The 15,158-nt window shown below is 41.0% G+C and overlaps 1 protein-coding gene across 1 annotated transcript in view; it reads right to left on the reverse strand.

Annotated features, from left to right (window-relative positions):
• Positions 1-5,217: 5,217 nt before the first annotated feature.
• The window catches only part of SMIM17 (small integral membrane protein 17), a 79,120-nt gene continuing 69,179 nt past the window's right edge, over positions 5,218-15,158 (reverse strand). Inside the window, exon 5 of the mRNA XM_082368355.1 lies at positions 5,218-5,331. Coding sequence (XP_082224481.1) covers positions 5,311-5,331 — 21 coding nt within the window. The 3' untranslated portion in view covers positions 5,218-5,310. The remainder of the gene's footprint in view (positions 5,332-15,158) is intronic.

Consider the following 15,158-nt stretch of genomic DNA (forward strand, 5'->3'; position numbering starts at 1 on the left):
GATTTTTTTTTTCTGCAATGAGACCCTAGAGAATAAAGGTTAACTCTAACCCTAAAGAATAAAGTCATCTAGTAAAACGGAGATCCTCATGAATACTTCAGATTATCAAGTGCCCCGAGCTTTAATCCCACGTCCAAGGACAAATTTTAAAAGAAGTGAGATTTTTCTTTTTTCCTTACTAGTTGGAGAACAGCTTCTGTTTCACATGCACACAAATTTAAACAAATATGTTTTCCTGTATTCTAGTAAATTATGAAATGCACTTACAAAAAGAGAAATCCATAATCCAGTTTTTTTTTAATCCAGTTTTTTTTGGGGGGGTATACAGTTTTCACATTTCATTGTACTTACATTTAAATTTCACCATTAAATACTGAGCATAAGTATATGCTGACCTTATATTCAGATTTTTTTGAAATGTAAAGATAAATGGACAGCTGGCTTTTAAAGATGTGATGTGTTAGACATTATAGAACATATTAAACAATTAGAGAATCCAGAAGGTGGTAAAATTCTGTCTATATACATTTACACATTTAACGGCCCAAGTAAACACTATACAGACAGGAAGACATATGTAAAGCTGTGTGTTGGAATCCATTCAGGATTGAACTGAGGTCCTGGGTTGCTGACAGTCTCCCCTTGTCTTCAGACTTCAGACAAACTAAGGAGTCTTTGTCAGTCCACAAAAACCACTGAATTGTACAAGATCCCTGTTTTTCAGGAGAAACAGTAGCAACAACATAGATTAAGGAATTGGCTTCTACCACTTTGCATGTGGGGGCCAGACTGAATTGAGCAGGGCTGGCTGGAGGCTGGAAATCCAGCTGGATATTGCAACTCGGGGCCAGGATCTGTCGATTAGAACTGCAGGCTGGAAACGCAGTCTAGAGGCAGAATGGTTCATGCTTTCCTCAAAAATCCTTGTTTTCCAAACAAGTTCCTGAAATGCTTTCCTCCAACAGGGCCCGCAGCCAGTTTTAACAATTTGGTTGATAATATAGGATAATTCTTCTTTTACCCAAAGAGTTGGTTTTCACTGTCTACACGTATGTACATGTATTTGGCAAAACACAAAAAACCAAAAAACAAACCTGGATCCTACAGTACACACCACAGTACCTATGTAGTACCTCCTTTTTTTCAGCCAAGAACTTTGCCCTTCTCCCTCAGGCCTTGTGAGTAAGAAAGTGTTTGCCATTTTAGCGATCAGTGACATTCCGAGATGTAGCCGTAGACTTCTCCCAAGAAGAGTGGGGATTCCTGAACCCCGCTAAAGAGAGAACTGTACACAGCTGTGATGTCAGAGACTTACCAGAACCTGGTCTGGCTGAGTAAGTGCGTCCAGCCCTTAATTCGGCATCTGTTTTCTGCTGTATCTTCCTCCTTCTGTTGGAAATCTCTGGGGGACTATAGTGGCCTTTACTTCATTTTTTTGTTCCATGTTCCATGAAGCGTACAGTTAGAAATGGACAACTTCCTCTTTCCCATCCTTCAGAAACCTTTAAACTTTGGCCATTCTTTGTTGTTTGTTTTGTTTGGTTTTTTGTTTTCTAGGGTTTTTTGGGGCTGCGCTGCACAGCTTGTAGGATCTTAGTTCCCCCACCAGGAATCGAATCCACGCCTTCTGCAGTGGAAGCGCGGAGCCCTAACCACTGGACTGCCAGGGAAGTCCCTGGCCATTCTTACAAGGACTTTTATCCTGATTCCTGTGGTAGTGGCTGAATTCTTGGATAATGATGGCATGGCCAACTGCCATTTCTTTCTCTATCCAAAGGCATTTCCATTTCTGAGCCCGAAGTAGCTTTCCTCTTGGAGCAAGGCACACAGCCAGCCCTGGGTGATGAGGGCCGAGGAGGCAGGATCTCCACAGGCAGGAGAGTAGGGAACCAAGCAGAGGGAAGGACGTACATGCAAAAAGCCAGCTGCTCCCTGAGGTGACTGCAGTTTTAAGGTGTTTGGACATCTCCCTTCAGAGGGTCTTTGGTTTGAGCTCCCCAGTAGATCCAACTTTCATCCTCAGTGGTAAACCTACTCTCATATCTTTTTTTTTCATATCTTTTAAGATAATTACCTCCAGCCTCCAAATGTGATTGTGTCCTGCCGACCCTCCCCCCACACACCCGTTTATGATCAGCTCTCCATCTTTACTCTCTGGATTGTTTTCACCACCTCATCCTTCATTCATTTCATAAGGCTGTTTTCTCAAAAACATTCCTCAAAGTTTCTGTTCTCTTTATCTTCCAGAAAGTTCTTACTCTGTCCTCCAATTAATTGAATAAATATATCCATCCAAGAGCTATTTCTTTTTTTTTTTTTCAATAGCTATTTCATTAACAAACATATTCAATCTCTAATTCTGGCCAAGAATGGGGGTTTTCTAAGAGAATAGAACCCATCATGGAGTTTACTGTTTAACAAGGTGAATTAAGAGATGTTCTTAGAACAGGCACATGAAAAGATGCTTAACATTGCTAATCACTAGAGTGATGCAGATTAAAACTACAATGAGGTATCACCTCACACCGGTCAGAATGGCCATCATCAAAAGTCTACAAATAACAAATGCTGGAGAGGGTGTGGAGAAAAGGGAACCCTCCTACACTGTTGGTGGGAATGTAAATTGATGCAGCCACTAAGGAGAACGGTATGGAAGTTCCTTAAAAAACTAAAAACAGAGTTACCATATGATCCAGCAATCCCACTCCTGGGCATATATCCAGAGAAAACTATAATTCGAAAAGGTACATGTACCCCTATGTTCACAGCAGCACTATTTACAGTAGCCAAGACATGGAAGCAACCTAAATGTCCACTGACAGATGAATGGATAAAGAAGATGTGGTATATATGTACAATGGAATACTACTCAGGCATAAAAAAGAATGAAATAATGCCATTTGCAGCAACATAGATGGACCTACAGATTATCATACTAAGTGAAGTAAATCAGACAAAGACAAATATTATATTATGACATATGTGGAATCTGCAAAGTAGTACAAATGAACTTATTTACAAAACAGAAATACACTCACAGACATAAAAAACAAACTATGGTAACCAACGAGGAAAGCGGTGGGGGGGGGGTGGGGGGGCACGGCATGAGGGATAAATTAGGAGTTTGGGTTCAACAGATACACACTACCATATATAAAATAGATAAACAACAAGGTCCTTACTTTATAGCATAGGGAACTATATTCAATATCTTGTAATACCTGTAATGGAAAATAATGTTTTAAAAGAATACAGATATATACATATATATGTATAACTGAATCACTTTGTTGCATACCTGAAACTCACACAATATTGTAAATCAACAATACTTCAATTTAAAAAAAAAGAGAGAGATGTTCTTAGATACCCTTGGCAAATTAGGATCCATGATTGGAGAATTTCAAACAGGGTGACCACTGCACACACACCAGAGCAGCAAAGGATCAACACATCCAGGGTGGATGGTGCAGGGGTCTGGCCACCTGTGTGTGCGGCTCACCCATACTGTGTAGATCTGTTCAAGCCCAGTCCTGGGTGCACCTCTCGCATCTCATGGAAGATTGCTGTTGGGCCCACCCCACCTGAGAGCTGGTGGTGTGGACAGTACCCAGCTTGCATGGGCAGTTTGGGCCACGTGAACTCTTGATGTCTATCTTAGTCTGCTCGAGCTGCTATAATGGAAATACCACAGACCAGGTGGCTTAAACAACAAACCTTTACATTCACAGGTCTGGAGGCTGGGAAGTGCAAAATGAAGGTGCTGCCAGATTTGGTGTCTTGTGAGGGCCCACTTCCTGGTTCACAGATGACCATCTTCTCACTGTACCCTCAGGCGGTGGAAGGGGTCCCTTTTATGAGGACACTAATCCCATTCATGAGAGATCAACTTAAATAGCTACTTTAACTGGATATTTATTAATCAACTATACTTCAGTTTTTAAAATTTAAAAGTTAAAATATAAAATGCATTTCAAATTAAAAATAATAATAATATATGGTGGTGATGGTTGCACAACATTAGAATGTACTTAATACCACTGAATTGTACACTTAAAATTGGTTAACATGGTAAATTTTATGTTTTGTGTATTTTTCCACAATAAAACAATTTTTAATTACAAAAAAGATAAAAATAAGAATAAGAATAAATGGGTATTTGTTTCCAGCTTTTTCTGTGAGTAGAGTATGACAATGAATGTCCTTGTACATATATCCTTAAGTACTAGAGCCTTTTTCTAAGGATAGATTCCCAGCAGTGGGAATATATACATTTATTTATATTAATATATTTATATATTCGTTTTCAGAGAGCGAGTCAACACGGGAGAGCAAGGAATTGTCTTTACGGAAGAGAATAAAAGAAGAAACATACCAACATGAAACAGCGACGTAAAAAACAAGCAGCGGTGTAGAAAATACAGAAAAACCTCCCGCACCGTGACGCACCTCATCGTCTGTCAGAAAATCCTTAGGGAAGAGAAACGCTGCCGGCGCCACAAGCGTGGGAAATCCTTCCGCCGATGCTCGACGGGCGTCCAGCATCCGAGGATCCACACGGGAGAGGGACCCTATCAGTGCGGCGAGTGCAGCAAAACCTTCCACCAGAGGACCCACCTCACCCAGCACCAGCGCTTCCACACGGGCGAGAAGCCCTACGCCTGCGGACAGGGCAGACGGGCCTTCAGCCAGATGACCCACCTGTCTCAGCATCAGAGCACCCACGGCAGAGGCGGCGAGTGCGCGAAGGCCTTCAGGCGCCCCTTGGCCCTGGTCGACCAGCAGAGAATCCACAGCGGGGAAAAGCCCTACGAGTGGAAGGCCTGCGGCAGAGCCTTCACCCCGAGCGCCCAGCTCATCAGGCACCGGAAGAGTCACTTCGGAGAAAAGCCCTACGGATGCAGCAAGTGTACGAAATCCTTCGTCCGTCCGTCTTCCCTGATGGAGCATCAGAGAATTCACACCGGAGAAAAGCCCTATCCGTGTGAGGACTGTGCACAGGGCCTTTACCTGGAGGTCCCCTTCCGTCCTTCACAGGAGCAGTCACATGGGAGAGACACCCTACGAATGTCACGTGTGTGGGAAGACCTTCTGTAGCCACTCTTCACTGGTTGAGCACGACAGGACTCACAGTGGAGTGAAGCCTTCTGGACGCCACACGTGTGGGAAGGCCTTTAACACCTCTGGACGCCACACGTGTGGGAAGGTCTTTAACACCTCCTCGACTCTGTCAGCATAAGAGAATTCATACCGGGGAAAAGCCCTTTGGTTGCCACGACTGTGGGACGTCCTTCAGCTGCACATCACACCTTACTCGACATCAGCGAATTCCTACGGGAGAACATTGACAAAAGCCAACGGGACTTGAAAATGTTACTATTCCAGTTATTTAAGCATCATTCCAGGTCTTGGGAACAAGCAGCCTCAATTGACTCTGACTCTCTAAAGCAGTTTATTCTCAAGGTCTCAAGAGCTCATTGAAAAATAGATAACCCACAAGGACCTACTGTATAGCACCAGGAACTGTACTCAATATTTTGTAATAATCTATAAGGGAAAAGAATCAGAAAAAGAATATATATATATATATATATATATATATATATATATATATATATATATACACACATACATGTACATATATGTATATATATGTATAAGTGAATCACTGAAACTAACACAACATTGTAAATCAACTATACTTAAGTAAAAAATAAATTTTAAAAAAGCGCTAATTGAATGAATGGGATAGCAACGAACCCACTTCTGAAAAGGGAGAGGAAGCAAGGCAAGTTAAGAACAGACCGTGAAACCATTATCCTGTGATCTGGAGAGCTCTGGCCTCCCGCTCCTACACAGATCCTACACTGCTGCCATCACTAATGAACAGCACTGCTGCACAAATGAAACTTTACTGGCCCTCAGTCTCTGTCACCTCACGTTTAACGCCCTGAAGCCAAGTTTAAAATGCAGGTGTCCTGACGGCCAAAGACGAGGCAAAGAGATCACCTCTTGGCTTTTGCTTCTGTTCTGATAAGAGAGACATATGCTACCAAGTTCAAACGCAATGGAGAACTCCCCTCAAATGGCGGGGCGGGGGGATGCGGCTTGGATGATGCACAGTGTGAAAAAACAAGCAGCCACGACTTAATGCTTTGCATCCTAAAAATGGCACCCAGGTTTGGTCCCATGTTTAACTTTGAATTAGCCAACCAGCGTCCTTTCCTGAGTTTTCTTCCACACTTCCTACAACTGTTGTATTTTAAAGATCTCATCACTGCGTTTATCACCTTTGAACAAGAATCAAGAGACTGACACAAAGGAGCAGCACTAGGATATAAGGGGTATCGTCGATAGATGTTAGGGGATATTCCTAAACTTGAGCACATAGGACTTTTTTCTTGATTTTTCTCTTCAACGCATATATAAAAGCATTGACAAAATGCATGCGCCAGTTAGAGAAGAAAAACAAATACCCACATACTGACCAGTCAAGCCAAGATGGAGGATATTACCAGCACCTTCGAATCCATGGCGTGTTCTTGAAACGCAATTTCTTTCTCACCCTCAGTGCCTCAGGATAGCAGTTTACAAAGTCATGTTACAGTTCTTTGGCTTTTCATTATTGTTTTATCCCCTGTGGATGTAATCCTAAATGAAATGTCTATTTTCTCCTGGTTTTGAACTTTAAATAAAGGGAATTACACTGAATTCTTCCTGCAACTGAAACTGACCTTGAGATTCATGTACACGTTAAATGAGGTTCCCCTTTACCACAGTATAACCACACCGTACAAACACACCAGCACTTGTCTCTCCATCCCTTGGTTGATGAACACTTTTGCATGGGTGGTTTCTAAGTTTTTGCCGTTGCAAAAAGTCCACAGAGAATCTCCTCCATGGCTTCTGGCCCATTTACAAGACTTTCTCCAGGGGAGAGGTCTAGCTGTGGACTTCCAGATTCTGCACACATTCACTAAGAAGTTTTCCAGGTCCTTGTACCACTCTGTGAGTTATATTAATCCGTAGCAAGATTTCTGCAATGGAAACAGTTCCTAGAGCTGGATGCATTCTAACAAATCCACGTGGCTTCAGATGACAGTAAAGGAGGCCTTGGTGAGACCCAACACTCACATTTTGTGGTTTGGTGCAAACTTTCCTTGTCCTCAGATACTTCTCAGGTGTTGCTTTAGGTGCCATTAAGATAGATAAATAAGTTACCACATACACCCCCAACCTTGTGATTTCAATATCATGATGCTGCCTTACTTTCTCTTGATGACAAGACTCATCCAAATAGCAAGCAGTCATGTAATTTAAATTTTGTGCAAAGGGCAGAGAATTGGGTTTCACAGAGTTTAAATTGCACATACAACTCCAGAGTACAATGTACTGAGTGGTACAAGAAAATGAACCATGTCTAAGAAGGGAAAGGATTCACTACTGAATGATTTTGAGATTCAGAAAAGTTCTCAGAGAAATGTTTCAGCGCTAGGCTTTGAAAAATAAACAGGAGTTTTCAGAGGCAAGTTGAATAAGTACATTCAAGTCAAGGGGAAAGGACTGCAAACTCAAGAAAATCAAGATAACTGAGTTTAGCTCCCCCAGAAATTGTAGGTTAAATTTAATCCTGTCAAGCCATGTGCCTTGCCCCACCATCTCTGCTTCACTTTTCTCTATGGCCCTTAGTTTGCTAATTTATTATACTACTTTTTTTTTTTTTGGCCGCGCCATGTGGCTTGTGGGATCTTAGTTCCCCCACCAGGGATCAAACCCAGGCCCTCAACGGTGAAAGCACAGAGTCTTAACCACTGGACCGCCAGGGAATTCCCCATATTTATTTTTTTAATGTGCATCTTTCCAGTGTCAGAATGTAATCTCCATGAGGGAAAGAATTTTCTCCAGTCCCTAGAAAGGTGCCTTAGATGTTGTAGGTCATTAATAGATATTTATCAGTAAATCAGTGAATGCAGGGAGGGCCTTATTAATTCATTGACTTGAACTCGGGATCCTAATGCAGTTCTGCTGAAGGAATCTCATAAGCCTTAGGGCTGTGATGGCTGTAACCCAAAATCAGACAGTGGTCCCATGGCTTGCCTAGCTACACTGATAATTAAATGTATACCCTTTCTGGGTGGCTTGTGTGATACAGAGGGCATTAAATGAAAAAGACTGAGATTGTTATTGGAATAAGGACGTCTGTCAGGATTCAGGATCTAGAGAGCTTTCAACTACAATGTTTAACTGGTCTTTATCTGGAGGAACCCTGCCTCTCCTAGCCCATCCACTGCTTGCCTGACTGGTAACCAGAATCTGATTATAATACTGCCCAGAGTTTGAATCGTGGAAGGATAATAGGAAGATATGAAAGACACTCAGGAATCATTCAAAGTATTCACTAAGATTTCTCAACCTAGTCAAGGAAATGCTTGTGGATATGGATTTTTGGAGGTACTTATCCAAACAAAGTAGATCAAAATTCTGCTTTAGCAAAATGTATTGATGTGGATTAAATCAGGAGAGGTTATTACAATTTCTGGAGTGACTGGCGTAGACCTGTACTCAATAATCTATAGGATATTAAATGACATCTTCATGACAGAAATCCATTTGTACAGGACCTGAAAGTATTGGGTAAACTGCAGTGCCAGAGTGGATGACCCAGCAGAACTTCTGTGGACCTTTGCACGAAGCAACACCAGATTCTTTAAAAAGCTCTTTCTTGCAAAGCGGAACTTTTTGAAAAGAGATCTCCGATCTCAGATACCCTCTTTGGGTAGAGATTACTTCTCTGCACTACTCAAGTTTGATGCAGGCTGGCAATTGACTACATACACCCTTGTAACCAAGACCCAAATCAAGATACATTTTCATCGCCCTCAGAGGAAACCACTTTGTTGTTTAGACTTCTTTTTCTTCCTTTCCCCTCACTTCTTCCAATAATGGAATCAGGCTGCATAAATTTTTGGTTTGTTTGTTTTGGTGTATCTGGCTTCCCGCACTCAATATAATCTTTTTGAGATTCACCGATGTATCTTTCAGTAGTTTATTCTCTGCTGAGTAGTATTCCATGGTGTTAATAAACCATAATGTATTGTTTATCCATTCTCCTGTTGACACATATCTGGGTTGCTTCTGGATGTTTGAATTATGAGTAAAGCTCCTATGAACATTCTTGTATATAACTTTCTGTGAACACAAAATAATGACGCTGAAACACTGAAGTTTCTCGACCTTGGCACTATTGTCACTTGGCACTATTGTCATTTTGAGCCGGATACGTTTTATCGGTGTTTTGGGAAGGGGGCTGCCCTGTGCACTGTAGGATGTTTAGCAGCATCCCAGGTCTCTAATCACTAGGTGCTAGGAGCCCTTCTTCCCCAAGTTGACAACCAAAAATGTCTCCAGACGTTGCCAGATGTCCCCTGAGAGGGGGCAAAATCACCCCAGTTGGGAGAACCAGTGGGACAGTGGTTACACTTGGGGAGGTGACGATGTTTGGAAGGGACAACAGAGGATTCAAAGGTGCTGGTAATGTTCTTTTTGTTATTCAGGGTGCTGCCTACATGGGCAGGTTGACTTGTGAAAATTCATCAAACCGTTTACTTACGATTTCTACCTTGTTTTGGTGTGTATACTAAAATAAACATTTATAAAAAGTAGTGCACTGGGAATTCCCTGGCCGTCCAGTGGTTAGCACTCTGAGCTTTCACTGCCAAGGGCGCGGGTTCAATTCCTGGTTGGGGAACTAAGATCCCACCAGCCGCGCAGCATGGCTTCATTCATACTGAAGATTTCTTAAATATCTGAGATTAAGCCTCATTACCAAGGGTAAGAAGAGGAGCCTCCACTGTTTTTTGTTCTAGAAAAGAGAAAAGAGCTTCCATGTCCCAATTTCAATTCTCATATTTTAAAGTGCTATATGGCTATCGTTGAGAACTTTGATGGTGCAAGTACATGACAGGAGGGAAACAAAGGCCATCTGTGATCTCATAACTGAAAGAGAGCTACTTTTCATATTTTGACGCAAAACTTAGATACATTTTTACACCCACACCTCTCTTTCACATTGTCTATATGTATGAATGTGTAATGTGCAAAACTGGCCACGGGGTGGGGCCCAGATATTTGGTCAAACATTATTCTGGGTGTTTCTGTGAGGGTGTTTTTGGATGGGATTAACATTTTAGAAAATTTAAAAAATTTTTTCTTTGGCTGTGCTGCACAGCATGCGGGATCTTAGTTCCCCAACCAGGGATCAAACCCATCCCCCTGCAGTGGAAGTGTGGAATCTCAACCACTGGACCGCCAGGGAAGTCCCGTGGGATTAACATTAAAATTGGTGGAAGGACTTCCCTGGTGGCGCAGTGGTTAAAAATCAGCCTGCCAATGCAGGGGACACGTGTTCAAGCCCTGGTCCTGGAAGATCCCACATGCCTCAGAGCAATTAAGCCTGTGTGCCACAACTACTGAGCCTGTGCACTAGAGACCACGAGCCACGACTACTGAGCCTTCATGCCACAACTACTGAAGCCCGCGTGCCTAGAGCCCGTGCTCCACAACAAGAGAAGTCACCGCCATGAGAAGCCCGTGCACTGCAACGAAGAGTAGCCCCCGCTCGCCGCAACTAGAGAAATCCTGCGCGCAGCAAGGAAGACCCGACGCAGCCAAAAATAAATAAATAATAAATAAATAAATTTATGTTAAAAAAAAATCATGCTTTAAAATTGGTGGACTTTGAGTAAGCAGATCGTCCTCCATAATAAGGCCTGAATACAACAAGAAGACCAGCCTCCCCTGAGCAAGAGAGAATTCTCTCACGGTGGCCTTTGGACTTCCTCCGAAACATCAGCTCTTCCTGGCTCTACAGCAGATGGCCTTCAGGCTGGAGCTGAAACATCAGTGTTCCTGGGTCTCAAGCCTGCCAGCCCACCCTGCAGAGTTTGGATTAGTCAACCTCTGTAATCAAGTGAACCAATTCCTTACAACACATCTCTATGTCTGTATACATCCTATTGACTCTGTTTCTCTGGAGAAAAACCTGACTAATACAAAGTGACTGCCTATCTGTGTTTCTAGCTTGACCATGAACTCCTTATGGGCTGACACTCTATTTTATTGGTTTCTAAACTCTCAGGATCCAACATGTGCCTAGAGAATATTTGTTGACTAGAGTTAAACTGACAGTATTTTAAAACCATGAAGGACTTCCCTGGTGGTCCAGTGGTTAAGATTTAGCCTTCCAATGCAGGGGGTGCGGGTTCGATCCCTGGTTGGGGAGCTAAGATCCCACATGCCTTGCGGCCAAAAAACTAAAACATAAAACGGAAGCAATATTATAACAAATTCAATAAAGACTTTAAAAATGGTCCAAATCAAAAAAAATCTTTAAAAAAAATAATAAAATAAAACCGTGAATATCTCATCTTCCTGGAGTATTAAGTGGGACCCCCATCTGCACTGGACACAATCTCAGTAGAGATTTTATAGGAAGTATTTTTTTTAAAATAAATGATGATAATTTTTAAAAAACGTTTATTTATTTATTAGGTTGCACCGGGTCTTAGTTGCGGCACGCTGGCTCCTTAGTTGCAGCATGTGAACTCTTAGTTGCAGCATGCATGTGGGATCTATTTTCCTGACCTGGGATCGAACCAGGGCCCCCGGTATTGGGAGCGTGGAGTCTTATCCACTGTGCCACCAGGGAGGTCCCCAGGAACTATTGTTTTACATGAAATATATTTTCTGGTTCTTAGGGAGGGGAAAGTCCTTATCTAAGATCCCAGGATTATTTTAACAGTCGTAAGCTTTGTTTTGCATCAATTTGCATATCGTATCTCTTAAAATGTGAGACAACTAGTATGACCTATTTCTCCCTGTCTTAGCCAACTGCTGTGATTTTTAAAGTATGTAAAAATTACAACAAGGTCCTACTGTATAGCACAGGGAACTATATTCAATATCCTGTAATAAACCATAATGTAAAAGGATATGAAAAAGAATACATATATACATAATATATATACATATCTGAATCACTTTGCTGTACACCAGAAACTAATGCAACATTGTAAATCAACTATACTCCAAAAAAATAATTTAAAAAGTAAAGTATGTAACAATTACTAATAAAATCAGTTGCCCTTTCTTCTCTCACCTGTTTGGGTAGAAAGTAGGCCGTTGCTCCTCTAGATTCTTAGTGTTTTGTGAGGCCTGGTCCTTAGAGTGTTGTCTAAGGCAGGCTGATGGCTTTTCATTTGGCCTGTTCTGCTACCTGACCTTTATTCTCCCTCTTTGAGGTTGTCATCGGTCCGGAGAGCTGCCACCATCAGCAGGTACCATTAGCCTTCTTCTTGGCCGAAATATCAACAAATCGGGTCCAGGAGTTTCAGAGGAACCTCTGTGACAAAAGGCCCCTAGAGCTAGTGCATCTTTAGGAGACAGAGATAGGGATAGAATTTCCCAGAAAGGGTGACTGTCACCCCTTCGTGTAAAACTGAGATGACGCCAGGGCCGGGTCGGCTACACCCCTGAATATACTATGTTCATTTGGCCAGCGAAGCCGGTGGGGTCCCTTGCTTGCTATTCATTCGTCGACTTGCTCAGGCCTGCGGATATCAGGGGGAGACTCACGAGGCCTCCAAAAGAGAAATCTCAGCTTCCAGGACATAGAGCCGTTGCACCTGGGGCCTCTGTCCGGAAGGTGGCGCTGCCGTACTGCGAAACAGACAGCGTTTCCCACGGTGATTTTTTTTTTTTTTTTTTTTTTTTAAACTGATGCGTTCTTTTTTTTTTTTCCTTTAGGAACCTCTGTCTCCCAACTGCCAAGGCTCACTTTGATGACGTCAACAACGTGGATATTCTAAATTCTGAGTCCACCAAACACAGTGTTGGGTGGAAAAATCCTACTCTCGCCTGTGTATCTCATCACTGGTTTCCTTCTCTAAGATAATCATAGTTCTACCAGAGTTCTCCTAAGGGCCTCACACCCAAAGTATTATATCAAAGAACTACAATGCCTTTTATGTTTCTGCCTGTTTTCCCAACAACCTGCCAATCCTAGATCCAGGAGTCTTATGCATCTCTGATGACAGTGAATTCCAAACATGGCTGTAAATCTGAATCACCTGACCAGAGGGTTAGTTTAATTTTGATATTTTCTTACTCAATAATTTTAATTTTCTAGTGATTCAAATAAAACAAGAACATATTACTTTATGAAAGAACAAAAAATATATATATAGATCAGTGTCTTCTCAAACTGTTTTTCAGTATTGTCCTCCCAAGAAGCCTTTTTTTAGACTTTTCTTTTTCTAATCATTCCCATCTCCATGAAATTTTAATACCACAGAAGTACTGTATATGTTTATGTATGTCTGTTTCTTTTAAAGAATAAAGGAATGTTTTTCCCCCCACCAAGAATCAATTTTTTAAAAAAATCAATTTTTGCCCCCTTGGGGATGATATCGCCCCAGTGGAGAACTATAATATGCTATATAATAATATACTAATATACAATAAATGGAGCAAAATTTCCCTTGGATAAGTCTTTACCATTTGAAGATTCTTCCCAAGAAGTAACTAAAAATAACTTGGGTCTGAATGATTCCAGACACTTTTGTAAATATCATCACATACATACATATATGTACTCATAAAAACCCAACAGGGATGGCATCGAATAAGAAAACTATAGACCAATATTATTTATCAATATAGATGCAGAACTTCCAAATGCAGTGTTAACAAATTTAATCCAGCAATTTCATTGAAGAGTAACCCACCATAACTAAAAAAGGCACAACCCAGGAATAAATGATTGCTCACGTTATTAACACAGCTCAGAAAATGGATAGGTTAAAGAGGAAATGATCATCTCCGTAGGTTCCAACAAATAAATTTCATCCAAACCAGAGAAAACTGTCTGCAATTTCAAAATGGAATAAAATCTCTTAGTTTGATTCAAAAGCCTAACAATATTATTTTTAATGGTAAATATTGATAGTATTTCTGGTCAAGACAGGAACAATACAAAGAGACCCATAATTACCATGACAATTAAGTATTATATCAGAGAAACTTGCCAACACACTAAATCTAGAAATAAGAGGTAAATGTTGGATAGAAAAAGAAAAAAAAATTGTTATATTGTTGTACAGCTTAGACATTCAAGAGAGTCAACCAACAAAATAAGGGAACTGACAAGCGGATTAAAAATCCGGTCTGATCTAGAACAGAGGAAGAAGCAATCTTACCCAAGTAACCAGTTAAAAATGTAATCAGAAAAAAAAAAAATCCTTCCCAATGGTGATGAAGCCAATATAACCCTTAGGAATAGATTTAGTATGAAAAAAATACTAGACTGGAATGAAATATATACCTATAAAATATTAATAAAGGAGAATGAAAACAACATGGTAAATGGAACGTTATATTCCTGAAAGGAAAAATTCTTAATTTCAAAGATGTCTGTTCCCCCACCAATTAATCTATAAATTCACTAAAATTCCAATCCACGTACCAATAGTATTTATTAGGAGATTTTCCAAGACAATTTTAAAATCCACACAAAGGAGGAATCCACGAGAATAAATACCACAACCTTGCAAATGGTGAACCCTTACGTAGGAAATGTGGTACCCACTATCAAACACAGAAGTATAAAGTTCCCACTATTAAAACAGTGTGATAGTTGTTCCGTAGAGGAGAGCGGGTTGTGAGGGATGAAACAGATACCGAGTCCAGAAATAGATGGATTGGATTCACATATAGAGATTTAGTATACAACAGAATTGGACATTTCAAATCAGCAGGAAAATAAGACTATTTATTCAGTAAATGGTCTTAGAATATTTTGGATATCCACGGCAGAACTGGTGGAGGGTAATACTTAAGGCGTCTCTGAGTTCAAATAGAAAAATGAGAAAATGCAAACCGAAAGACTACATAAAAGTGTTACTGCAAACAAAGTGAATACGAAATGGTAGAATATAACAGTAGATTCAACGTAAAGAATCTCCCTCCGCCGCCTTCCCCAAATGAGCCGATGTTGAAATTCAGGATGGAAGTTTGAATGATGGTTAAAGGTTGCAGTGCCCTGACTACTCATTTTTTGACAATAAATATTCTAATTTCCTCTACTCTCTATTCCTCTTCCC

Source organism: Balaenoptera borealis (assembly GCF_965194805.1).
Source record: "Balaenoptera borealis genome assembly, chromosome: 19".
Lineage (NCBI taxonomy): Eukaryota > Metazoa > Chordata > Mammalia > Artiodactyla > Balaenopteridae > Balaenoptera > Balaenoptera borealis.